Here is a 26,163-nt window from a genome sequence, read left to right on the forward strand (position 1 = left end):
TGTCTGGTTAGAACTATAAAATGAGGCCGGGCGCGGTGGCTCAAGCCTGTAATCCCAGCACTTTGGGAGGCCGAGGCAGGTGGATCACGAGGTCAAGAGATCGAGACCATCCTGGTCAACATGGTGAAACCCCTCTCTGCTAAAAATACAATAAAGTAGCTGGGCATGGTGACACGTGCCTGTAATCCCAGCTACTCAGGAGGCTGAGGCAGGAGAATTGCCTGAACCCAGGAGGTGGAGGTTGCAGTGAGCCGAGATCGCGCCATTGCACTCCAGCCTGGGTAACAAGAGCGAAACTCCGTCTCACAAAAAAAAAAAAAAACCAACTATAAAATGATACCTTAGTTGTATCTGTTATGTCACAAGGAGATGAATGGTAGAGGAAGGAAGGGCAATTAAACAGGGAGTAGAGGTAACGTAGAGATAGAATTTAAAACAGTAAGGGTGGTGTCACATGCTAGTAAATTAAATGCAAAAAAATTATGTATATGATAAGCTTTTATAAATAGTCTGAAATCACACATTCTTTATTATATGTACCTCCACCTCCCCGGTTCAAGCAATTCTCCGGCCTCAGCTTCCTGAGTAGCTGGGACTATAGGCATATGCCACTATGCACAGCTAATTTTTTTTGTATTCTTTGTAGAGATGGGGTTTCACTCTGTTGGTCTGGAACGCCTGACCTCAAGTGATTCACCTGTCTTGGCCTCTCAAAGTGCTGGGATTACAGGCATGAGCCACCATGCCTGGCCAACACTGAGGTTTAAATATGCTCAATTATAAAAGTGATCTCATTGAAAGAATAAAGGGACTAAACTTACACCCAAACAAAAAATAGCAAAACAAACAACCCCCCAAAACAAATATAACAATAAATAGAAGATTAAAAAGGCATTAAAAGTAGAATATGTGATGTTCTGTGATCTTCCAAAATATGTGTGATAAAGAAGAAAAATTTCTACAAACTTTAGACTGGTTAACTTGACCTTAATTTCTGGAAAAAGTCTTTGAGAATTTATTAAACAGATGGTCTGAATGCTTTTGTAGCAATAACAAGGAGTAACATGGATTCATTGAGAACAAACAAGTCTTACAGCTGGGTGTGGTGGTGTGCAACTGTAGTCGCAGCTACTTGGGAGGCTGAGGTGGGATGATTGCTTGAGCCCAGGAGTTAGAGGCTGCAGTGAGTTATGACCACACCACTGTACTCCAGCCGAGGTGACAGAATGAGACCCTGTCTCTAAAACAAAAAGAAAATGAAAAAACCAAGTCTTGTCAGAATAACATTTCCTTTCTTTGAGATAGAAGAAGGAAATCCTGTGACTGTTTGGGTTGTAGTAAGACATGATTGTTTTTCATTTTGTCCTTGTGAATATGTTGGGCAAATGTTGGTTTGATCCGTGGAACCAACTGCATATCACAATTATATGGGTTTTGTGGCTCTTCTAGAGCTTGGCTTTCCTATTTACATAAACTAATGTGGCTATATAAATTTAAATTTAGGCTGGGTACAGTGGCTCATGCCTGTATTTTGGGAGGCCGACGTGGATGGATCACCTGAGGTCAGTATTTTGGGACCACTGTGGCCAACATGGTGAAACCCCCATTTCTACTAAAAAAATACAAAGAATTAGCTGGTTGTGGTGGTGGGCACCTGTAGGCCCAGATACTCGGGAGGCTGAGGGAGGAGAATCTCTTGAACCCAGGAGGTGGAGGTTGCAGTGAGCCAAGATCACACCATTGCACTCCAGCTGGTCACAAGAGCAAAACTCCATCTCAAAGAAAAAAAGGAAATTTAAATTTCAGGTAGTTAAATAAAAGTGAACATTAACTTCTTCACCTACTCATTGGACAGTGCCGATATAGAATATTTCCAGCATCATGGAAAGTTTTATTGGACAGTGCTGCCCTAGAGATTCTGATTCTGTAGGTCTGGGGTGTTCTAGATTTGGCAGTCTCTCTAGAGATGACCTATATAATTGGCAGATTTGTAACTACTTGATTCTTCAGGTTGTACCTTCTATTAATTCCTCATATAACACTTTGTTTCAGCCAGCCTGTTTGTTGGTGCTCTGTGTAAGTCTCTTACAACTTCCCTTCAGCCTCCCTTCTTTAGCTTTTGGTGGATGCTGTTGGCTGTTTTTCTTTCTCAGCATCTGTTCTTCTTTCCTGCCTACCAGTGTATAGACATGGAATGCATGATGATGTTTTGGTCAACAGTAGATTGCATATATGATAGTAGATTGCATATATGACAGTAGTCCTAGATTATAATACTGTATTTTTTACTGTACTCTATGTTCAGATGTTTAGCTATAAAAATACTATTCTGTTTTTTTTTTTTTTTAGTAGAGATGGGGTTTTGCCATGTTGGTCGGGCATGCGCCTGTAGTCCCAGCTACTCGGGAGGCTGAGGCAGGAGAATTGCTTGAACCCACGAGGTGGAGATTGCAGTGAGCCGAGATCGTGCTACTGCACTCCAGCCTGGTGCTTGGTGACTCTGTCTCAAAAAAAAAAAAATACTATTGTGTTACCATTGCCTACAGTATTTAGTACAGCAACATGCTGTTGAGATTTGTAGTCCAGGAGCAGTAAGCTAAACCATATAGCCTAGGTGTATATATATATATACCGTCTCTGATTGTGAAAGTACCCTCTGTGATGTTCACAGGATGAAATTGTCTAACAATGCATTTCTCAGAGCATATTCCTGTCATTAAGTGACACATGACTATACTGACTTTCTTGAGATATGTGTCATGTCTGAGATGAATCTGGCCCCATCCTCAGCTCCTGGAGTACATCTGATTGGCATGGGGAATAGACTTTCTGTTTTAACTAACAGTGGTTCAGGAATGGGTTTGTAACCCAAATTACATGTGAGGAAGGAAAGCCTGGAAGTAGGTAACTAGGAAGACTACTCACTGCTGAGAGAACACTGAGAAGAGAAAGATTTTTTCTTCTTCTGAACATTGTGTAGAGTTGTGTGACCTAGCACTGCTAAAGCCATTTGCTGTCAGCTTGAGGGTAAAGGCACCCAAGATATTAGAGCTGTGAGATGCAAAAAACTGAGTCCTTACATTGTTAAACTGCTGAATAAGCCGTTCCTGAAGTCTTTCCTTTTTCTGAAGTTACTGTGCAATGATATATATTTTTTTCTTTTCTTTTCTTTTGAGACACAATTTCACTCTTGTTGACCAGGCTGGAGTGCAATGGCACGATCTTGGCTAACTGCAACCCCTGCCTCTGGGTTCAAGTGATTCTCCTGTCTCAGTTTCCCGAGTAGCTGGGATTATAGGCATGTGCTACCATGCCTGGCTAATTTTGCATTTTTAGTAGAAACAGGGTTTCTCCATGTTGGTCAGGCTGGACCTCAGGTGATCCGCCTGACTTGACCTCCCAGAGTGCTGGGATTACAGTGTGAGCCACCGCACCCAGCCTTCTTTTTCTTTCTTTTTTTTCTTTTGAGACAGTTTTGCTCTTGTCACCCAGGCTGGAGGATAATGGTGTAATCTCGGCTCACTGCAACCTCCACCTCCCAGGTTCAAGCAATACTCCTGCCTCAGCCTCCTGAGTAGGATTACGGGCACCTGCCACCATGCCCAGCTAATTTTTTGTATTTTTAGTAGAGATGAAGTTTCACCATGTTGGTCAGGCTGGTCAAACTGCTGACCTCAGGTGGTCCACCTGCCTTGGCCTCCCAAAGTGCTGAGATTACAGGTGTGGGCCACTGCACCCAGCCTCTTTCTTAATTTTTTGAGATGGAGTCTTGCTCTGTCACCCAGGCTGGAGTGCAGTGGCGCGATCTCGGCTCACTGCAGCCTCCGCCTCCTGGGTTCAGGCGATTCTCCTGCCTCAGCCTCCTGAGTAGCTGGGATTACAGGCACGCACTACCATGCTCGGCTAATTTTAGTATTTTTAGTACAGATGGGGTTTTACCATCTTGGCCAGATTGGTCTTAAACTCCTGACCTCAGGTGATACACCCGTCTCGGCCTCCCAAAGTGCTGGAATTACAGGATTGAGCCATCGCGCCTGGCCTAATTCTGCATTTTTATGGGTTTCACCATGTTGGACAGGATGGTCTCCATCTCTTGACCTCGTGATCCACCTGCCTTGGCCTCCCAAAGTGCTGGGATTACAGGCGTGAGCCACCGCACCCAGCCAACCGTACTTTTAGAATATGGCATCCAGACATGACTTCTTTGGTTCTGCTATAATCCTTAAATTGTTTGATTTCTTGGTCTTGTTTCTTCAACTTAACTGCAAGTTCTTTAGAGCTCAAATATCACAGGACCTGTATATAAATAGCCAAATATCTGTTTTTCTCCTTGTCTTTCTAAATCTGTGATTACATATAAAGTATAAGCTTATGGAAACATTTATTAGTGTGACAGTGCAGAAGTTAAGTAAACTGATTTAACAGTCTTTGAAGATTTTTGAAATAAAGATTTTATTGTTTATTTTCTAGCTGTCACCATTGACTGATGAAGAGAAAACTGTGGCAGACCAATTAAAATCTCACATGCCAGATTTTTGAAGAAATGGACTTGGAAAGGAAACTCTAACAGAGAAGAGCTCAATTCCAGATAAATTTAGGAAGATGTCTTGTTAACACTTGATGTCTAGAGGTTGGGGGCTGGTGAAGGAGGCTTGGCTTCGATGACTGAATAATGATGCCTTTCATGAAAGGAGCTAAAAGAAAAAGGGCAGATAATATATGAATAAAGTTCAGCCAAAAGGATCAAATGAGAATAAAAGGATTTAAATATATGTGCACATGAGCGTGCACACACACATATACACACTTCATCTTGTAATTTCAGGCAAGAAAGTCTCAACACTATTTTGCATCTGTTTTCTTTTTCTAAGTCATGATAACGTAGACGTTCTAGTCTATCATAAAAGAATGTTTATGTACATTTCAGTCATTTTATGTGAATTCCATGCTTTGGAAATTAAAGTATAGGCAAAAATATTTGTATTATACATTATATCTAATTTCATTTTGTAAATGTTGATTGCATATGTGGTCACATTATTGTTAAGACTGCTTTTATGTGACCTGTAGTCTCCCACAAAATCTAAAGTAATAAGCTGGCTTTTCTGTGATAGCCACTTTTGTGTATTTTTTTTTTCTCTATTTACCTTGCCTGCTAATGTTGAGCAGCATGAACTTGCTTTTTCATGTTGCTTTAGACTGTCCCTGTTGTATTTCAGTAACGCTTTTGTTTTCTTTTAGCCTTTATTACTGTAATTGTTCATTCTACATGAAAGCTAAGAAACTGAAATTAGAAGAGCACTTACCTGCTACTTGCCAGTTTTAGGTGTGTTATGTGTATGTGTCCATTTCCCTGTTTATTTAAAAATTACTATTGGCAATGAGGAAACTGTTCAAAGTAGAGGCAGATCTTGATACAAAGATGTTAATCACAGGTTTGTTCACAATGGCAATATACATGCATATTTGGCTAGTACTAGGTAAATAGGAAAATAAATCATGTTGTATGTATACAATAAGAGGTCAAGTTGCCAATAAATTATTACTGTTAATGTTCTGGGAGATGCTGAAACTATGCTAAGTGGGGAAGAGGGGAAGCAGATACTGCAGTTTTATAGTGAAGATTGGGCTTTGGAGTCATACCTGAGATGTAAGTAGCAGGTTTTAAATTCTAGCTATGACTCTGTGCAGATCACTTAACTTCTGAGTGTCAGGATGTTTGGAAGGACAAGATAATAAAGTGTTTTAATACAGGGTTCGGTATTTAGTAAGCCTTCAATAAATGATATGACATACATATAATAAGAAATAAGGATTGAAAAGACTAGGAAAAATGCATCAGATGTTCTGCAGGTTACAGAATTATACTTTTACATAATTTAAAAATTTAAGTTATGAGCATGTTTGTCCATTAACAAACTTACAATAGCTGAAAAACAGGATTGTGAGAACAGCTTCAGTTAAAATTGTCCTTTCTAGTTTGAATATTTCGCCGGGCGCGGTGGCTCAAGCCTGTAATCCCAGCACTTTGGGAGGCCGAGGCGGGTGGATCACGAGGTCGAGAGTTCAAGACCATCCTGGTCGACATGGTGAAACCCCGTCTCTACTAAAAATACAAAAAATTAGCTGGGCATGGTGGCGCGTGCCTGTAATCCCAGCTACTCAGGAGGCTGAGGCAGGAGAATTGCCTGAACCCAGGAGGCGGAGGTTGCGGTGAGCCGAGATCGCGCCATTGCACTCCAGCCTGGGTAACAAGAGCGAAACTCCGTCTCAAAAAAAAAAAAAAAAAAAAAAAAAAGGTTTAATACTAGTTTGAATATTTCAAGAACAGAAAGCCTCCCTTTTTTTAATTTCAGAGAAATAAGTTACACCTTAGTATCATATTAATTTTCTTCAGTGTTCAGGCAATTAGTGTTTAGAAAGCTCTTGTCATGAGATGGCTTTGGGATGTGATGATCATTGTTGGGATTGAAAAAATGGTATCATGAAGAGGTCGTAATACTTATTACAATAGTATTAAAAGTGGTTTTGCTTTCAGTTAGGGAGAAAAATTAGATTGTACTATTTTTCTTCTGTGATTTCCTTCAGTTATCTTCCAAATGTTATTCTCTATGCACAGCCCTCTTAACATTGTTTTCTATGCACTTCTCAATACATTTTCATGTTTCTCAAGCCTCTTTGTGAATGGCTCCTAAATTTAACTTCTTCCATTAGCTCTAGATCCATATTTCCAATAAAATCCCCTACCTGAATATTGAAACTGAACATGTCCAGAATACTTACTGATTTTATTTATTTATTTATTTTTCTTATTTCTTTTCCAGATGAATCCTGAGGATGATTTTATTGTTAATAGCCTGGATATTCTGTTGTCTGGAATTAAAACCTGTATAACTAATTTGCGTCCCTTTATCTTCTTAGTCAATAAAACCTACAATTCTGTCTCTGAAATGATCATAGTATACAACCTCCATACCATCCATACCATCTTCATGCCTCCTTAATTAAGATCTTTTTTTTTTTTTTTTTGAGACGGAGTTTCGCTCTTGTTACCCAGGCTGGAGTGCAATGGCGCGATCTCGGCTCACCGCAACCTCCGCCTCCTGGGTTCAGCCAATTCTCCTGCCTCAGCCTCCCGAGCAGTTGGGATTACAGGCACGTGCCACCATGCCCAGCTAATTTTTTGTATTTTTAGTAGAGACGGGGTTTCACCATGTTGACCAGGATGGTCTCGATCTCTCGACCTCATGAGCCACCTGCCTCGGCCTCCTAAAGTGCTGGGATTACAGGCTTGAGCCACGGCGCCCGGCCCTTTTTTTTTCTTTTTTTAGGACGGGGTTTCACTATGTTGGTCAGGCTGGTCTTGAACTCCCGACCTCAGGTGATCCGCCCGCCTTGGCCTCCAAAGTGCTTGGATTACAGGCGTGAGCCACCACACGCGGCCAGATCTTTTGTGTGTGTGTGTGTCCTTTTATTGTTTGTTTTTTCTTTTTGTGGAGAATGGGGTCTCACTATATTGCCCAGGCAGGTCAAGCTATCCTCCCACCTGGGTTCAAGCTATCCTCCCACCTCTGCCTCCCTAAGAGATGGGATTATAGGTGTGAGCCACAGCGCCCAGTCAGATCTGTTCTTTCTTATCTGGATTGTTTTCTCCTATGTGATTATAGTGTTTTTATGTCTTAAGTTATAGATAATACATGTTTCAGAATTTAAAAATCACAGACATATCAATTCTTGAGGTAATCTGCAAGCAATTTCTAAAGGCATTTCTACATGTATATAAATTAAACAATTTTCAACAAAAGTAGTTGATAGTGTACCTTATACTGGCGCTGTACTTAGATTTTATTTTCATTCATTGTTTTATTTGAGACAGGTTCTTGCTCTGTCACCCAGGCTAGAGTGCAGTGGTGCTATCATGGCTCACTGCAGCCTCTAGGGCTCAAGCAATCCTCTGGCCTTAGCCTCCCAAGTACCTGCTGGGACCACAGGTGTATTGCTACCAACCCTACCTAATTTTTGTATATTTTGTAGAGACTGGGTTTCATCATGTTGTCCAGGATGGCCTCCAACTCCTGGAATCAAGAGATCTGCCAGCCTCAGCTTCCCACAGTACTGGGATGCATGAATCACTATGCCCGCTCTTCAATTCTAATTTTCCTTTTTTTTTTTTTTGAGACAGAGTTTCGCTCTTGTTACCCAGGCTGGAGTGCAATGGCAGGATCTCGGCTCACTGCAACCTCCCCTTCCTGGGTTCAGGCAATTCTCCTGCCTCAGCCTCCTGACGCGCCACCATGCCCAGCTAATTTTTTGTATTTTTCGTAGAGACGGGGTTTCACCATGTTGACCAGGATGGTCTCGATCTCTCGACCTCGTGATCCACCCGCCTCGGCCTCCCAAAGTGCTGGGATTACAGGCTTGAGCCACCGTGCCCGGCTCACATCTCTTACTTTTAACAGATGTAATTTATTATAGGGATATACCTTATTTTTTTTTTGGAGACAGGATCTGGCTCTGTTGCTGAGGCTGGAGTGCAAGCGATGGCACCATCTTGGCTACCACAACCTCCATCTCCCAAGTTCAAGCTATTCTCCTGCCTCAGCCTCCAAGTAGCTGGGATTACAGGCATACACCACCACCCCTGGCTAATTTTTTGTATTTTTAGTAGAGATGGGGTTTCTCCATGTTGGTCAGGCTGGTCTCCAACTCCCGACCTTAGGCGATCTGCCCGCTTAGGCCTCTCAAAGTGCTGGGATTACAGGCGTGAGCCACAGTGCCCGGCCCTCAGATTAATCTCTCTAAATTTTAATCTTGTTCATGACTCAAGTAGTTAAAAAGAAAATTGTTGCTGTCCATCACCTATAAGCCTAAATGCCTGATATTCAAGGACGTATTTCTAAATATTGGTGATTCTCTATATGAGCACTCTAGGTCGGTTAGGTATAATTATTTGTTTGCAATAAATACAGGAAAAATTAAATTCAAATTATGAATTTGATGTGCCCTCTTTGACTCAGGCACCTTTTCAATTCTTGCAAACTTTACACATTTCTTCTGGAAGGTAACTGTAGAAGACAGATCCTTTTTATGGGAAAATGAATATCGCTGATACCCTTTGCCCTTTCAGTAGTCCCACGACGGCAACTAAGGCGGCAAGAATAAAGGGTGAGGTGTGGGAATGAAGCCGTCAGTGTGTGGTCCTCTCAACACCGAAATGAGAAATGACACCTCTCCAGGCTTCACAGTCTGGAGCTTTCTAATTTCATTTGCCTTGGTAGGTAGAACGCAAATCCTACAAACCTTAAGGCTGTTTTTTTTTTTTTTTTGAGACAGAGTTTCAGTCCTGTTACCCAGGCTGGAGTGCAATGGCGCGATCTCGGCTCACCGCAACCTCCGCCTCCTGGGTTCAGCCAATTCTCCTGCCTCAGCCTCCTGAGTAGCTGGATTACAGGCACGCGCCACCATGCCCAGCTAATTTTTTTTTGTATTTTTAGTAGAGACGGGGTTTCACCACTTTGACCAGGATGGTCTCGATCTCTTGACCTCGTGATCCACCCGCCTCGGCCTCCCAAAGTGCTGGGATTACAGGCTTGAGCCACCGCGCCCGGCCTCAAACCTTAGACTCTTTATTCGAGAGAACAACTAACTACGAACCCTCTGCAGCAGGGTTTCTCAAAAGTCGGGTTCACGGACCACCTGCTGCCGAATCCCACAGTGGTGGGTGAAAATGCGGACGGCCCGGGCTCCCCCCGAGAATCTCAGAGTCGGAACACCTAGCTCGGTCTTTGGCGCGCAATTTCGAGAGCCGTGGGGCCCCGCCCTCCGCCGAGGTGGGCGTGGCGTAGCGGAACCCCGCGCTCAGGCCGCCGGCGCCGGCTGGGACCGGAGGCACGCAGCACGCGGCAGCTAACCGCCAAGTCTCGTGTGCGTCCCGCAACGCGGGAACTACGCGAACCCTCTCCGCTCCTCCCCTCCCGCAGCGTCCTGGGCGCATGCGCTTCGCGCCTTCCCCTCCGCCGCACCCCCAGCTGCCCTGGTTACCGTTGGTGTTTGCTAATTCTCTGTAGCGCCATCTTCGCCCAACTCCAGCGGCAGTTCCACACTCGCGCGGCCGCGTCACGTGGGCCGACGTTCCCTAGCGGCTGCTGGCCGGCGGCTCAGCCGGGAGGAAGGAGCTGCGGCCGCCGCTCGCCCTACCTCTGCGCCCCGGGGCGGGCGCGCTGGTAAAAATGGCGAAATGGGGGTAGTCGACGCCGGACCCGAAGCGATGGGGCGCGCAGGCGGGGCGGTTGTCGGAGCCCCATGACGTGGGTGCCGCGCTTTTCCCGGTGATTTGATCTGGCGACCTCGGGCCGGCGCCTAAGAGGGCAGAGTACGGAGTCCGCGGGTCGCCGACGGCCCCGCAGAGAGCCGGAAGCAATGGATGAACAGAGCGTGGAGGTGAGGGGTTGTGAGGGTGGTGGTTAGTCCCCACCCCCACCCGACGGGCGGTTTGTATTCGGGGAGCGGTGCCCGTGTCCTGCCTCCAGGAGGGCACCCCTATCCCGCCCCTGCGGCTGCGGAGAGGGCTGGCCCAGTACCAAGGACGCCGTGCTCGTTCTGCAGCCTTCCAGGTGTCCTGTGCTCACTGTTCCGCAGTCAGGTGGTGCATATTCTGGCGGTTTCAAGGATGTTTTGGCGCGGGTACTTATCCCCACCGGGCATTTGCAAACGACAGCCTGTGTAGAGCAAAACTGCAAATTCATCAGATGGACGGAGCCTGCCACTCATCACCAGTCCTTGCGAGTTGTTGATCTGCTCTAAATCTCTTTCCAAATGGATATTTTTTCCCTCTCCGTGGTACATTTTGCATGCTTCTGCCCTTCGTAGATTGAATCAGCACAGAATACTTTCTCCTGTGTAGTTTCCAGAACAAACTCTTTTTATAACTAATTCTCGTAAGCTGTGAGTTAAAATAGTTGGAATATGTAAGTGAAGGGTAGGAATATATTTTAAAAGATTGTTTGTTGGACATAATTATATGGTCATTGTCAAAGTTTGAACCTTTCAGATACTGAAATAGGAAACACTTGCTTTTTAATAAGGGGTAACTGTTATCCACTTGAAACTAATCATTCAGTAGTCTTATCCACGCGGTTGCAGATTACAGAGTCTACATCTCCCAGGTGCCCTTCTGGCCCTGCAGAGTCAAGATTAGCTTCATTAGCTAGGTGCGGTGGCTCACTCCGGTAATCCCAGCACTTTGGGAGGCTGAGGCGGGCGGATCACGAGGTCAAGAGATTGAGACCATCCTGGCCAACAATGGTGAAACCCCATCTACTAAAAATACAAAAATTAGCCGGATGCAGTGGCATGCGCCTGTCGTCCCTAGCTACTTGGGAGGCTGAGGCAGGAGAATCGCTTCAACCCAGGAGGTGAAGGTTGCTGTGAGCTGAGATCACGCCACTGTACTCCAGCCTGGTGACAGAGTGACGCTCCGTCTCAAAAAAAAAAAAAAAAAAAAAAAAAAAATTAGGTTCATGCGTAATTTTCTCCCTAATTCCTCATGTAAAGTATTATAAAGGTTTGTAAACTTATCTTGGTTTTAGGAGTTCACAATAACAGTACATTTAATTATATCTTTTTTCTTGTTAAAAACTTTTCAGTTACTTCCTAAATTGATTAAACTGAGGCTTGCAAAGATAATACTGTTTCTTCTATTTATATATTTTTGTTGTTCCCAAGATCTCATTGAACTACCATCAATTGGGTCGGTATCTCAGGTTCAAATAAGTAACTAGTTGGTTGTAACATCAGGGCAGAAATTCAGATTTCTGGATTCTGAATTCATTTTTCTCTGGGTCACATTGCACTGCCATTAGGATAAGTGGCTTTTTTTGTTGTTGTGTTTTTTGTTTGTTTGTTTTTAACACTTTTGCTCAGAGGATGTCTTTTTAAACTTCTTTTTCCTCTAAATTTTAAAATCGGTTTATACCTTTTGGAGAAATTGCAGATAGAAGTTCATGTTGGACACAGGGAGGAGAACACACACACTGGGGTCTGTTGGGTGGGGGGCTAGGGGAGGGATGGCAGGGGAGGTTGGGGAGGGATAACATTGGGAGAAATGCCTGATGTAGGTGATTGATGGCGGGGATGGAGGCAGCAAACCACCATGGCATGTGTGTACCTATGCAACAATCCTGCAGGTTCTGCACATGTACCCAAGAACTTAAAGTATAATTAAAAAAAAAAAAAAGTTCATGTTGTGTATTCAGTCATATAGTCTGCCCTTTTTTCCTTTTTTTTTTTTTTTGAGACGGTCTTGCTCTGTCACCCAGGCTGGAGTGCAGGGGCACAATTTCGGCTCACTGCAACCTCTGCCTCCTGGATTTACATGATTCTCCTGCCTCAGCCTTCCGAGTAGCTCAAATTAGTTAATTTTTGTATTTTTAGTAGAGACAGGGTTTCACCATATTGGCCAGGCTGTTCTCGAACTCCCGACCTCAAGTGGTCCACCCACTTAAGCCTCCCAAAGTGCTGGGATTACAGGTGTGAGCCACCACACCTGGCCCTTTTTTCTTGCTGTTATACATTATAGGCATTTTTTCGTGTCATTAAATGAAGGAACTATTTCTAGTGACTGTAATCTATATGTAATTTACTTAATATTTGGGCTGTATCTAGATTCTTACCATTATAATTACTGCTTCATTAAAAGTTTTTGTGCATAAGTCTGTGTTTGCATTTCATATATTTTCCTTAGAAGAGAATCATCACGAAGCTTAAAAAAGCGAGAGTATATTTTCCAGATATTTTCAGGTACTTGGACCTTGACCAATCAAATCCTGATATGTAATATAATTAAAATTGAGATAGTATCAACCCAAAATAAATGTAAATGCCAAGTGAATTGTTTTTAGCTTGCCTTTTACACTTGATTCACTAGCCTAATCTGGTGGACCTTGCATCTTTTACTGTTTTCAGAGCATTGCTGAGGTTTTCCGATGTTTCATTTGTATGGAGAAATTGCGGGATGCACGCCTGTGTCCTCATTGCTCCAAGCTGTGTTGTTTCAGCTGTATTAGGGTAAGTTGTGTTTCTTTTTACATGCTGTTAGTATATATAGTATATATTGTAAGGATTATCCGTTTCCTTCATCTTTTTATTTTACATTTTTTGCCTTAAAGTGCTTACTTGTGTTGTGCCTGGGATTGAGGAACGCTAAGATAAATGACAAATTGCCTGCCTTGATGGAGCTTAAATCTAATAGGGAATGGAGTTTAGAATGTTTGTATTCAAAAATGTGGTGTGAGATCATAAAGAGGCACTAAAAAAGTGCTGTGGGACTCAGAAGAGGACTAGTTTTATGTGTTTGATGAGTAAGATGGAGAAAAAGTGGATAATCCTATAGTTAAAAGACACCATGGAGATAAATATAATCTAGTGGCTTTAAAACTTGAATGTTGGCTGGTCAGGTGGCTCACACCTGTAATCCCAGCACTTCGGGAGGTTGAGGTGGGTGGATCATGAGGTCAGAAGTTCGAGACCAGCCTGATCAACATGGTGAAACCCTGTCTCTACTAAAAATACAAAATTGAGCCCAGTGTGGTGGTGTGTGCTTGTAATGCCAGCTACCCAGGAGGCTGAGGCAGGAAAATCGCTTGAACCCAGAAGGCAGAGGTTACAGTGAGCTGAGGTCATGCTACTGTGCTCCAGCCTGGGCAACATAAGAGACTCTGAAAAAACAACAACCACAACAAAAACAAAAAAACTTGAATGTAGGTGAACTCAAACCATTATGAGGAGGTCCAAGATTTTGGTTGTACGTGGCAGAGTCCAGTACCACATCTACAGAGCAGAGTTGAAAACTGCCCTGTTCACATTCCTCTTCAATTATTTATTTCTTTTCCTGAGAAAATCAAAGAGGTCACATGCTCTTCACCTCAAACTTTCTGTTTTGGCTGGGCTTGGTGGCTCACACCTATGATCCCAGCATTTTGGGAGGCTGAGGAGGGTGGCTCACCTGAGGTCAGGAGTTTGAGACCAGCCTGACATTTATGGTGAAGCCCTGTCTCTACTAAAAATGCAAAAATTAGCCGGGCTTGGTGGCATGTACCTGTAGTCCCAGCTACTCCGGAGGCTGAGGCAGAAGAATTGCTTGTACCTGGTAGGCAGAGGTTGCAGTCAGCCGAGATCAGGCCACTGCACTCCAACCTGACAACAGTGCGACTCCATCTCAAAAAAAAAAAATCTGTTTCCTTATTCTTGCCTAAGGAAGTTAGATATGCCTTTGTCAAGAGTGGCATCTGTAGCACTTAAATAATTTTTTTCTAGTCACACAACTCATAATTGGTGGTACTGGATTTGAACCCAGTAAGACTGCCTCTATAGCCTTTTCTTTATCACTGTACCGTGTGCAGAAGACCAAGTTAAATACGATGTTCTCATACTCCTAAAATTAAGAGATCCAATCTTTCTTAGCCTTGTTTCCTCAACTGTAGAATTCAGACAAGATTTGCTTCACAGGATGGTTATGGCATTAATTTAGATAAACTGAAAAGTAATTCAGAAGTTATGAAATACTATATCTACTTGCAAGGTGTTATTTTAGTTGTTAAAGCTACTAATACACATTAACACTTATCTATGTTTTATAAACAGTGAAACTGATGCTAGAGAAATGAAGTAATTGGCCTCCATCACTATAGTTAATTAAGTGGTAGAGTCAGGATCTGGGCTTATTTATTTTTTATTTTATATATATATATATATATTTTATTGTACTGTAGGTTCTGGGGTACATGTGCAGATCATGCAGGATTGTTGCATAGGTACATACATGGCAATGTAATTTGCTGCCTCCATCTCCCCCGTCACCTATATCTGGCTTTTCTCCCCATGTTATCCCTCCCCAACCTCCCTCCCCCTGCTGTCCCTCCCTTAGTCCCCGGCAACAGACCCCAGTGTGTGATGCTCCCCTCTCTGTGTCCATGTGTTCTCATGTTGAACACCCGCCTGTGAGTGAGAACATGTGGTGTTTGATTTTCTGTTCTTGTGTCAGTTTGCTGAGAATGGTTTCCAGATTCATTCATGTCCCTACAAAGGACACAAACTCATAGTTTTTTATGGCTGCATAGTATTCCATGATGTATATGTGCCACATTTTCCTTGTCGAGTCTATCATCGATGGGCATTTGGGTTGGTTCCAAGTCTTTGCTATTGTTTTTTGTTTGTTTGTTTGTTTGTTTTGAGACGGAGTTTCACTCTTGTAACCCAGGCTGGAGTGCAATGGCGCAATCTCGGCTCACCGCAACCTCCGCCTCCTGGGTTCAAGCAATTCTCCCTCAGCCTCCTAAGTAGCTGGGACTACAGGCACGTGCCACCATGCCCAGCTGATTTTTAGTATTTTTAGTAGAGACGGGGTTTCACCATGTTGACCAGGATGGTCTCCATCTGTTGACCTCGTGATCCACCCGCCTCGGCCTCCCAAAGTGCTGGGATTACAGGCTTGAGCCACTGCGCCTGGCCAAGTCTTTGCTATGGTAAACAGTGCTGCAGTGAACATACATGTGCATGTGTCTTTATAATACAACAATTATAGTCGTTTGGATATAGACCCAGTAATGGGATTGCTGGATCAAATGGAATTTCTTTTTTTTTTTTTTTTTGAGACGGAGTTTCGCTCTTGTTACCCAGGCTGGAGTGCAATGGCGCAATCTCGGCTCACCGCAACCTCCGCCTCCTGGGCTCAGGCAATTCTCCTGCCTCAGCCTCCTGAGTAGCTGGGATTACAGGCACGCGCCACCAAGCCCAGCTAGTGTTTTGTATTTTTAGTAGAGATGGAGTTTCACCATGTTGACCAGGATGGTCTTGATCTCTCGACCTCGTGATCCACTCGCCTCGGCCTCCCAAAGTGCTGGGATTACAGGCTTGAGCCACCGCGCCTGGCCAGAAGTTTCCTATTATCCACATTTTGAAGCCTGCTTCTGTAATTGGAACACACTCGTTCTCCATCAGACCTTGTTTCGTTGCTGATGAGGAACTGTGATCCCCTGCTGAGGGAGAGGCATTCTGTTGGGTATTCTCAGCCTTTTTTGGCTGTTTTCTTCCCTTCGTTGTAGATTTATCCATCTGTGGTCTTTATAATTACCATCTTTGTAATTGGGTTTCCGAGTGGACGTCCAACTTATTGATTCTGAACGCCGAAATCTGAGCAACCCACTGCGCCGACTAAATCAGCGGCGTTAAGATTGATGGTGCTTTTCTGACTCTGCACCAAGAACAGACGCTCCGAGGCACTGGCAAAACCGCCTCGCCGGTCACAAGAGTCGCGCTGGCGACCCGTGAGGCTCCTCCACTGGGAATCTCCTGGTGCGTGAGCAACAAGAATTCATGTGAAGGTGTGGCGTCCTCTCGTTCTTTGTGCTTTCACTGGGAGCTACAATCCCGAGCTGCTAGTGATCAGCCATCTTGGATCTCTCCCTTATTTCTTAAATTTTTTTTTTTTTTGAGACGCAGTTTCTCTCTTGTTACCCAGGCTGGAGTGCAATGGCGCGATCTCGGCTCACCGCAACCTCCGCCTCCTGGGTTCAGGCAATTCTTCTGCCTCAGCCTCCTGAGTAGCTGGTATTATAGGCACGCGCCACCATGCCCAGCTAATTTTTTGTATTTTTAGTAGAGACGGGGTTTCACCATGTTGACCAGGTTGGTCTCGATCTCTGGACCTTGTGATCCACCCACCTCGGCCTCCCAAAGTGCTGGGATTACAGGCTTGAGCCACCGCGCCCGGCCTTCTTAATTTCTTAAGATCTTGTTGCTGTTCTCTCTCCTGAGGTGTCTGGGAATATTCATCTACTTTGGGAAATTTGATTTACTTTAGCAGGTTTAGCTATCATCTCGATGTGTATGGCTCCTAAATCTGTTCCTTCAGCACAGACTTTTGGATGTCTTGTCTTACTGTCTTTCTAGCATCTTGAACTTTGTTCAAGATCCCTTCTTATCATCTTCTCAAACCGACTCTAAGTTCATTCTTTTTGTTCTGTTCTGCCAGTCATTCAAACTGGAAACTTTATACCAATGAATTTTTAATTTTTAATTTTTTGAGTTGGAGTCTGGTTCTGTTGCCCAGGCTAAAGTGCAGTGGTGTGTTCTCAGGTCACTGCCACCTCTGCCTCCTAAGTTCTAGCTATTCTCCTGCCTCAGCCTCTTGAGTAGCTGGGAGTACAGGTGCACTCCACCATGCCCAGCTAACTTTTGTATTTTTTTTTTGTGTGTGTGTATAGATGAGGTTTTACTGTGTTGTCCAGGCTGGTCTCGAACTCCTGACCGCAACTGATATACCCACCTTGACCTCCCAAAGTGCTGGGATTACAGGCATGAGCCACAATGCCTAGCCAAACCAATGATTTTTAAGTACAGTTAGTTATTATTTCCCAGTGTCACTTATATTTGTGTTAACTTTCTATTTTTATCTTTACCATCCTAATAGAGAGGTATCAACATTGGTTTCCACATGCTTAGATTATTATGATTACTTTATATCTGATCTGTAAAATTTGAGTGTTTTCTTTTCTCCAGTCCATTTTCTGTCCTGCTACTATATTAATGTTTTTCATTGATGTCAGTTTTTTCTTCCGAGAAGCCTCAGAAATTTATTACATAATGGTTAAAGCCCAAGAATGTTAGCCTTGTGTTCAGACTGTCCAGATTTGGTTCTGACCTTTCTTTCTAGGGTTGTCTTGGTTCCTGAATGCACTGATCATTTGTTCATTCATTCAGCACATATTAATGGCCTGCCTACTTATTTTCAAGCCAGTCATTTTTTTTTGTTGTTGTTTTTTTGAGATGGAGTTTCGCTCTTGTTACCCAGGCTGGAGTGCAATGGCGCAATCTCGGCTCACCGCAACCTCCGCCCCCTGGGTTCAGGCAATTCTCCTGCCTCAGCCTCCGGAGTAGCTGGGCACGCGCCACCATGCCCAGCTAATTTTTTGCACCTTTTTTAGTAGAGACGGGGTTTCACCATGTTGACCAGGATGGTCTTGATCTCTTGACCTCGTGATCCACCCGCCTCAGCCTCCCAAAGTGCTGGGATTACAGGCTTGAGCCACCATGCCCGGCTGCCAGTCATTTTTTTATTAGGTATAATTGACCTACAATAAACTACACATATTTAAAGTGTACAGTTTTTGTTTTTTGAGATGGAGTTTTGCTCTTGTTGCCCATCCTGGAGTGCAATGATGCAGTCTTGGCTTACTGCAACCTCCAACTCCAAGGTTCAAGTGATTTTTCTGCCTCAGCATTCCAAGTAGCTGGGATTACAGGCATGCATCACCATGCCTGGCTAATTTTGCAGTTTTAGTAGAGACAGGGTTTCACCATGTTGGTCAGACTGGTCTCAAACTCCTGACCTCAGGTGATCCACCTGCCTCAGCCTCCCAAAGTGCTGGGATTACAGGTGTCAGTCACTGCACCTGGACAAGTGTACAGTTTTGACATATGTATACTCTTGTGATACTAACTGTAGCCAAGTTAGTGAATGTATCTGTCATCTCCAAAAGTTTTCTTGTGTCTCTTGGTAATTCCTCTCTCTACTTGCCTTGTTTCTCAGGCAACCACTGATCTACTTTCTGTCATGATAGATAAGTTTGCTTCAGAGATAAGAGGAATGAAAAAGATAAAAAAATTGATAAGCTTGCATGTTCTGGAATTTTACACAAATGAAAATCATACAGTATGTACTTTTATGGATCTGACTTTTTCACTCCGCAAAAATACTGTATGTATCAGTAGTATTCCTTTAATTGCTGAGTAGTATTTTATTGTGTGTATGTGCCACAATTTGTTTATGTATTCATCTATTGGTAGGCATATGGCATGCTTACAATTTTTGCTATTACAATGAAAATTGCTGCGAACATTTGTGTACCAGAAGCTTTCTTTTTCTCTTGGGTAAATAGGTATGGAATGGATAGGGATTATATGGTAGATGTGTATTTAACATATTGACAGATTGCCCAGGGAGGAAAGAGATGAAAGTTAAAGGAAAAAAAAAAAGGATTGGGAGGCTGAGGTGGGCGGATCACCTGAGATCAGGAGTTCAAGACCAGCTTGACCAACATGGAGAAACCTGTCTTTACTAAAAATACAAAATTAGCTGGTGTGGTGGCGCATGCCTCTAATCTCAGCTACTCCAGAGGCTGAGGCAGGAGAATCGCTTGAATCCGGGAAACACAGGTTGCGGTGAGCTGAGATCATGCCATTGCACTCCAGCCTGGGCAACAAGAACAAAACTCCATCTCAAAAAAAAAAAAAAGGAAAATACTTTTATAATTTACATTCTCACCACCAGTGTATGAGAGTTCCATTTTCACCACTTTAATGCTAACACTTGGTATGTTCGATTTTGTGAATTTTAGCCATTCTCAGGGGTTTGTAGCCATTCTCAGAGTTATCTCCTTGTTTAGTTAGCATTTCTCTGTTGAGTAATGAGGTTAGCATCTTTTCCAGGAGTTATTTACCATCCATATGTTGTCTTTGGTAAAGTTTTGCCCTGCCCTTTTGTGCTAAAATAAATAAAATAAAATTTTCCATCTTACCCATATTTAAGTGTACAGTTCAGTGTCTTTACATTCATAATGTTGTACAACCATATTACTATTTCCAAAACTTTTTATCACCCCAAACGGAAAGTCTGTACCCATTAAGTCGTAACTCTCCATTTTCTCCTTCCCCTAGTCCGTGGTAACCTTTGATCTACTTTTTGTTTCCATGAATTTGCCTATTTTAGATATTTCATGTAAGTGGAACCATGCAATATTTGTCTTTTGTGTTTGGCTTATTTCACTTACCATAATTTTTTTTTTTTTTGAGACAGGGTCTTGCTCTGTTGCCCAGGTAGAAGGGGCAGTGGCACAGTCTCTGCTCACTGCAGCCTCCACCTCCTAGGCTCGAGTGATCCTCTAACTTCAGCCTCCTGAGTAGCTGTGACTACAGGCACGCCATCATGCCTGGCTGACTTTTGTATTTTCTGTAGAGATAGGGTTTTGCCATGTCATCCAGACTGGTCTGATTTCCTGGACTCAAGTGATCCACACGCCTCTGCTTTCCAAAGTATTAGATTTACAGGTGTAAGCCACCATGCCTGGCCAGCATAAGGTTTTCAGGTTTCATCCATGTGTCCTATATCAGAGCTTCATTCCTTTTTATCATTGAATAACATTCCATTGTATGTATATAGTTATGCATTGTGACAGGGATGTGTTCTGAAAAATGTTTGTTAGGCATTTTTGTTGTTTGAGTACCTTAGAGTATATTGACAGAAACCTGGATCGTATAGCCTCCTATGCCCTGTGGCTAGGTGGAATGGCCTATCCTGGGCTACAAACCTGTACAGCATATACTGAATATTTTAGGTAATTGTAACACAGTGGTAAGTATTTGTGTATTTAAACATAAATAGGCCAGGTGCGGTGGCTCATGCCTGTAGTCCCAGTACTTTGGGAGGCAACGGCCAGCAGATCACTTGAGGTCAGGAGCTTGAGACCAGCCTTGCCAACATGGTGAAACCCCGTCTCTACCAAAAATATAAAAAATAAGCCAGTCATGGTGACATGGGCTTGTAATCCCAGCTACTGAGGAGGCTGAGGCAGGAGAATCACTTGAACCTGGGAGGTGGAGGTTGCAGTGAGCTGAGATCCTGCCATTACGCTCCAGCCTGGGTGACAGCGAGACTTTGTCTCAAAAAAATAAAATAAACATGGAAAAGGTATATTAAAGATATTAAAAGATGTTATACCAATGTAGGGGCAGCTTCATTCTAATCTTATGAGACTACTGTAGTATATGAGGTCCATTGTTTACCAAACCATCTTTATGTGACACATGACTATAGCACCTATTGTTGATACATTTTTTTTTTGAGACGGAGTTTCGCTCTTGTTACCCAGGCTGGAGTACAATGGCGCGATCTTGGCTCATCGCAACCTCCGCCTCCTGGGTTCAGGCAATTCTCCTGCCTCAGCCTCCTGAGTAGCTGGGATTATAGGCACACGCCACCATGCCCAGCTGATTATTAGTATTTTTAGTAGAGATGGGGTTTCACCATGTTGACCAGGATGGTCTTGGTCTCTTGACCTCGTGATCCACCCACCTGGGCCTCCCAAAGTGCTGGGATTACAGGCATGAGCCACCGCGCCCGGCTTGTTTATACGTTTTTATCTCTTGATGGACACTTAGGTTGTTTTCACCTTTTGGATATTGGTGTTTGTTTATTTATTTATTTTTTTTGAGACAGAGTTTCGCTCTTGTTACTCAGGCTGGAGTGCAATGGTGCGATCTTGGCTCACCGCAACCTCCGCCTCCTGGATTCGGGCAATTCTCCTGCCTCAGCCTCTTGAGTAGCTGGGATTACAGGCACGCGCCACCATGCCCAGCTAATTTTTTGTACTTTTTAGTAGAGACCGGGTTTCACCATGTTGACCAGGATGGTCTTGACCTCTTGACCTTGTAATCCACCTGCCTCGGCCTCCCAAAGTGCTGGGATTACAGGCTTGAGCCACTGTGCCCGGCCTGGATATTGTTATTTATTTATTTATTTATTTATTTATTTATTTGAGACGGAGTTTCGCTCTTGTTACCCAGGCTGGAGTGCAATGGCGCGATCTCGGCTCACCGTGACCTCTGCCTCCTGGGTTCAGGCAATTCTCTTGCCTCAGCCTCCTGAGTAGCTGGGATTACAGGCACGCGCCACCATGCCCAGTTAATTTTTTGTATTTTTAGTAGAGACGGGGTTTCACTATGTTGACCAGGACGGTCTCGATCTCTTGACCTCGTGATCCACCCACCTCGGCCTCCCAAAGTGCTGGGATTACAGGTGTGAGCCACCGCGACCCGGCTTTGGATATTGTTAATAATTCTATAGTTAACAATTAGCTGTTTGAGTTTCTGCTTTCATTTCTCTCTTTTTTTTTTTTTTTTTGAGACAGAGTTTTGCTCTTGTTACCCAGGCTGGAGTGCAATGGCACGATCTCGGCTCACCGCAACCTCCGCCTCCTGGGTTCAGGCAATTCTCCTGCCTCAGCCTCCTGAGTAGCTGGGATAACAGGCACATGCCACCATGCCCAGCTAATTTTTTGTATTTTTAGTAGAGACGGGGTTTCACCTTGTTGACAGGACGGTCTCGATCTCTTGACCTTGTGATTCACCCGCCTCGGCTTCCCAAAGTGCTGGGGTTACAGGCTTGAACCACCGCGCCTGGCCCGTTTCTCTTGAATGTATATTTAGGAGTGAAATTTCTGGGTCATGCGGTATTTTGTTTAACTTTTTTTTTTTTTTTAATTGTGACAAAATATACATAATGTAAAATTTGCTTGTTTTTCTTTTAATGAGACAAGGTCTCACTCTGTTGCCCATGCCAGGGTGCAGTGACACAATGAGAGCTCACTGCAGCCTCTACCTCTGGGCCTCAAGCAATTGGCCTGCCTCAGACTCTTGAGCAGCTGGGACCACAAGTGTGCGCCATCATGCCTGGCTGGTTTTTTTATTTTTTATTTATTTTATTTTATTTTTTGAGACGGAGTTTCGCTGTTGTTACCTAGGCTGGAGTGCAATGGCGCTATCTCGGCTCACCGCAACCTCCGCCTCCTGGGTTCAGACGATTCTCCTGCCTCAGCCTCCTGAGTAGCTGGGATTACAGGCTTGCGCCACCATGCCCAGCTAATTTCTTTTTTTTTTGTATTTTATTTTAGCAGAGACGGCGTTTCACCATGTTGACCAGGATGGTCTTGATCTCTTGACCTCGTGATCCACCTGCCTTGGCCTCCCAAGTGCTAGGATTACAGATATGAGCTACTTGGCCAAATTTGTGATTTTAACTGTCTTTTTAAGTGTAGTTTAGTAGCATTACGTACATTCACATTGTTGTGCAGCCATCACCACTATCCATCTTTAGTACTTTTTCGTCATTACAAACTGAAACTCTGTACCTGTTAAACTTAATTCTCAATATTCTCTTCCCCCAGCCCCTGTTAACCACTACCTTCTGTCTTTATGTTTGACTGTACTCAGTACTTCATATAAATGGAATTATAAAATATTTATTTATTTCTACCTCTCTGTTCTGTTCTATTAGTCTCTATTTCTGTCCTCATGGTAGTACCACATTGTTTTGATTACTGTATCTTTTTTTCTTTTTCTTTTTTCTTCTTTTAATTGAGACACAGTCTCGCTGTGTTGCCAGGCTGGAGTGCAGTGGCATGGTCTCAGTTCACTGCAACCTCTGCCTCCTGGGTTCAAGCAATTCTCCTGTCTCAGCCTCCCGAGTAACTGGGACTACAGGCATGTGCCACCACTCTTGGCTAACTTTTGTGTTTTTAGTAGAGACAGAGTTTCACCATGTTGGCCGGGATGGTCTTGATCTTTTAACCTCATGATCTGTCCACCTCAGCCTCTGAAAGTGCTGGGATTACAGGCGTGAGCCACTGTTCCTGGCTGATTAATGTATCTTTATAGTAAGTTTTGAAATTAGAAAGTGTGAGTCCTCCAACTTTGTTTTTCTCTTTCAAGATACTTGTGGCTATTTGGCATCCTGTGAGATTCCACATGAATTTTCAATGTATTTTCTACCAAATAAAAAGTACGGTTTGAGTTTTAGTAGGGATTACGTAGATTCTGTACATGCCTTTGAGTAGTATTGTTGTCTTAACAATATTAAGTCTTATGATCCATGAACACAGGTGTCTTTCCATTTATTTAGGACTTCTTTAACTTCTTTTAGCAGTATATTGTAGTTTTTCATGTGTAAGTCTTTTTTATTTTTTTGAGAAAGGATCTCACTGTCACCCAGGCTGGTGTGCAGTGATGCAGTCATTTCTCACTGCAGCCTCAGCCTCTGGATTTAAGCATGCTCCTGCCTTGGCTTCCCAATGCTGGGATTATAGGCGGAGCCATCACACTGAGCCTCCATGTATGTCTTTCAACTTCCTGGTTTGTTTTCTTCCCTAAGTATTTTTTTCTTTTTGATGCTGTTGCACATGTGTTATTTTCTTCATTTTCTTTTTTGATTGTTCATTGCAAGCTTATAGAAATGCCAGCGTTTTTTTGTATGTTTATTTTGTATCCTGTAACTGCCGCATCTATTAGCTTTAACAATATTTCCTGGAATCTTTATGGATTTTTACAGATACGATCATCTCATCTGCAAAAAGATAATTTCACTTCTTTTTTGATTAGAATACTTTTTCTTTATCTTGCCTAAGTACTCTGGCTGAAATTTTTAGTACCTGCATTATGTTCAATAGAAATGGTAGAAGCTGGCATCTTTTTCTTTTTCCTGATCTTAAGGGATAGAGTTTTTAGCCTTTGAATTGTTGACTATGATTTTTAGGAGTTTTTATATATGGTCTATATCAAGTTGAGGAAGTTCCCTTCTGTTTATATACATTGAGTATTTTTATCATGAAAGGATATGGGGCTTTGTCAGATGCCTTTTCTGCATCATTTGAGATGAACATGGTGGGTTTTTTGTGATCTTTATTTCATTAAAGGTGTATTACATTGAATGATTTTTGTATGTTGAACCATCTTTGTATGCTAGAAATAAATCCCACTTGGCCACAGTATATAATCTTTTAACTATTCTGTTGAATTTATTTTACTAGGATTTTGTTGAGGATTTCCCTAGCACAATTTCTCTAGCAAATGTCTTAAACTCCTAGAACAATAAATATGCAATACAATTTTTCACATAGCTTTATGAATGAGGATACACATTACATGTCAGTAGTGATAGATAGCTCTGATTATATTCTGAAGAAATAGAAGGAATATGATAAATAGTTATATTTTTAATTAGTTTCAAGTGCAGGATTAGGCATTGGAAATAGTATTTAATCAATCACGAACCCATGATCTAAGATTTTTAATGATTGCTGTAATTAATGTTTCTTTTTTTTTTTTTTTTTTGAGACGGAGTTTTGCTCTTGTTACCCAGGCTGGAGTGCAATGGTGCGATCTCGGCTCACCGCAACCTCCACCTCCTGGGTTCAGGCAATTCTCCTGCCTCAGCCTTCTGAGTAGCTGGGATTACAGGCATGCAGCACCATGCCTAGCTAATTTTTTTTGTATTTTTAGTAGAGATGGCGTTTCACCATGTTGACCAGGATGGTCTCAGTCTGTTGACCTCCTGATCCACCTGCCTCGGCCTCCCAAAGCGCTGGGATTAAAGGCTTGAGCCACCGCGCCTGGCTTAATTAATGTTTCTTTTTTTTTTTTTTTTTTTTTTGAGACAGAGTTTTGCTCTTGTTACCCAGGCTGGAGTGCAATGGTGCGATCTCGGCTCACCGCAACCTCCGCCTCCTGGGTTCAGGCAATTCTCCTGCCTCAGCCTCCTGAGTAGCTGGGATTACAGGCACGTGCTACCATGCCCAGCTAATTTTTTTTTTGTATTTTTAGTAGAGACGGGGTTTCACTATGTTGACCGGGATGGTCTCGATCTCTTGACCTCGTGATCCACCCGCCTCGGCCTCCCAAAGTGCTGGGATTACAGGCTTGAGCCACCGTGCCCGGCAATTAATGTTTCTTAAAGAGATTGTTTTCTGTTACAAAGTTGATTTTCTTTTTTTTTTTTTTTTTAAAAGACAGGGTTTCACCATGTTGGTAAGGCTGGTCTTGAACTCCCGACCTCAGGTGATCTGCCCGCCTTGGCCTCCAGAGTGCTTGGATTACAGTCGTGAGCCACTACGCCCGGACTTTTTTTTTTTTTTTTTTTTTTTTTTTTAAAAGACAGTTTCACTCTTTACCCATGCTGTAGTACAGTGGCACAATCCTGGCTCACTGCAACCTCTGCCTCCCGTGTTCAAGCAATTCTCTTGCCTCAGCTTACCAAGTAGCTGGCATTTCAGGCACCTGTCACCATGCCCGGCTAATTTTTATATTTTTAGTAGAGACGAAGTTTTGCCATGTTGCCCAGGCTGGTCTCGAACTGCTGACCTCAGGTTATCCACCCACTTCAACCTCCCAAAGTGTTGGGATTACAGGTGTGAGCCACCACGGCCTGCCAAATTAGCTTACTTTTCAAAAAATAAATTTAGAAGTACGTTTAGGTAGAAATAAACCATCACTGTGGTTCATTTTTGGGTGCAAAGGTGACAGTATCATTATTATTATTATTATTATTATTTTTTGAGG

General features: G+C 43.1%; 2 protein-coding genes across 8 annotated transcripts in view; both read left to right on the plus strand.

Moving 5' to 3' along the window:
* The window catches only part of SKA2 (spindle and kinetochore associated complex subunit 2), a 33,205-nt gene extending 26,254 nt beyond the window's left edge, over positions 1 to 6,951 (plus strand). The window contains exons 4-6 of one of the 3 annotated variants that reach the window (XR_012514512.1): positions 1,504 to 1,562; positions 4,471 to 5,326; positions 6,825 to 6,951. Coding sequence is in view for 2 of the 3 variants with exons in the window: in XM_074388088.1 (XP_074244189.1) it covers positions 1,504 to 1,562; positions 4,471 to 4,483 (72 nt within the window). In the remaining variant the exon portion in view is untranslated. Of the gene's footprint in view, positions 1 to 1,503; positions 1,563 to 4,470 lie in introns of all 3 variants that reach the window. The other 2 variants (XM_074388088.1, XM_003929096.3) reach the window with 2 other exon arrangements.
* Positions 6,952 to 9,992: 3,041 nt separating this feature from the next.
* The window catches only part of TRIM37 (tripartite motif containing 37), a 123,801-nt gene continuing 107,630 nt past the window's right edge, over positions 9,993 to 26,163 (plus strand). For 2 of the 5 annotated variants that reach the window (XM_039477046.2, XM_074388083.1), the window contains exons 1-2: positions 9,993 to 10,440; positions 12,964 to 13,065. In XM_039477046.2, coding sequence (XP_039332980.2) covers positions 10,420 to 10,440; positions 12,964 to 13,065 — 123 coding nt within the window. In that variant the 5' untranslated portion in view covers positions 9,993 to 10,419. The remainder of the gene's footprint in view (positions 10,441 to 12,963; positions 13,066 to 26,163) is intronic. The other 3 variants (XM_074388085.1, XM_039477047.2, XM_074388082.1) reach the window with 2 other exon arrangements.

This window comes from Saimiri boliviensis, chromosome 17 (genome assembly GCF_048565385.1).
Source record: "Saimiri boliviensis isolate mSaiBol1 chromosome 17, mSaiBol1.pri, whole genome shotgun sequence".
NCBI lineage: Eukaryota > Metazoa > Chordata > Mammalia > Primates > Cebidae > Saimiri > Saimiri boliviensis.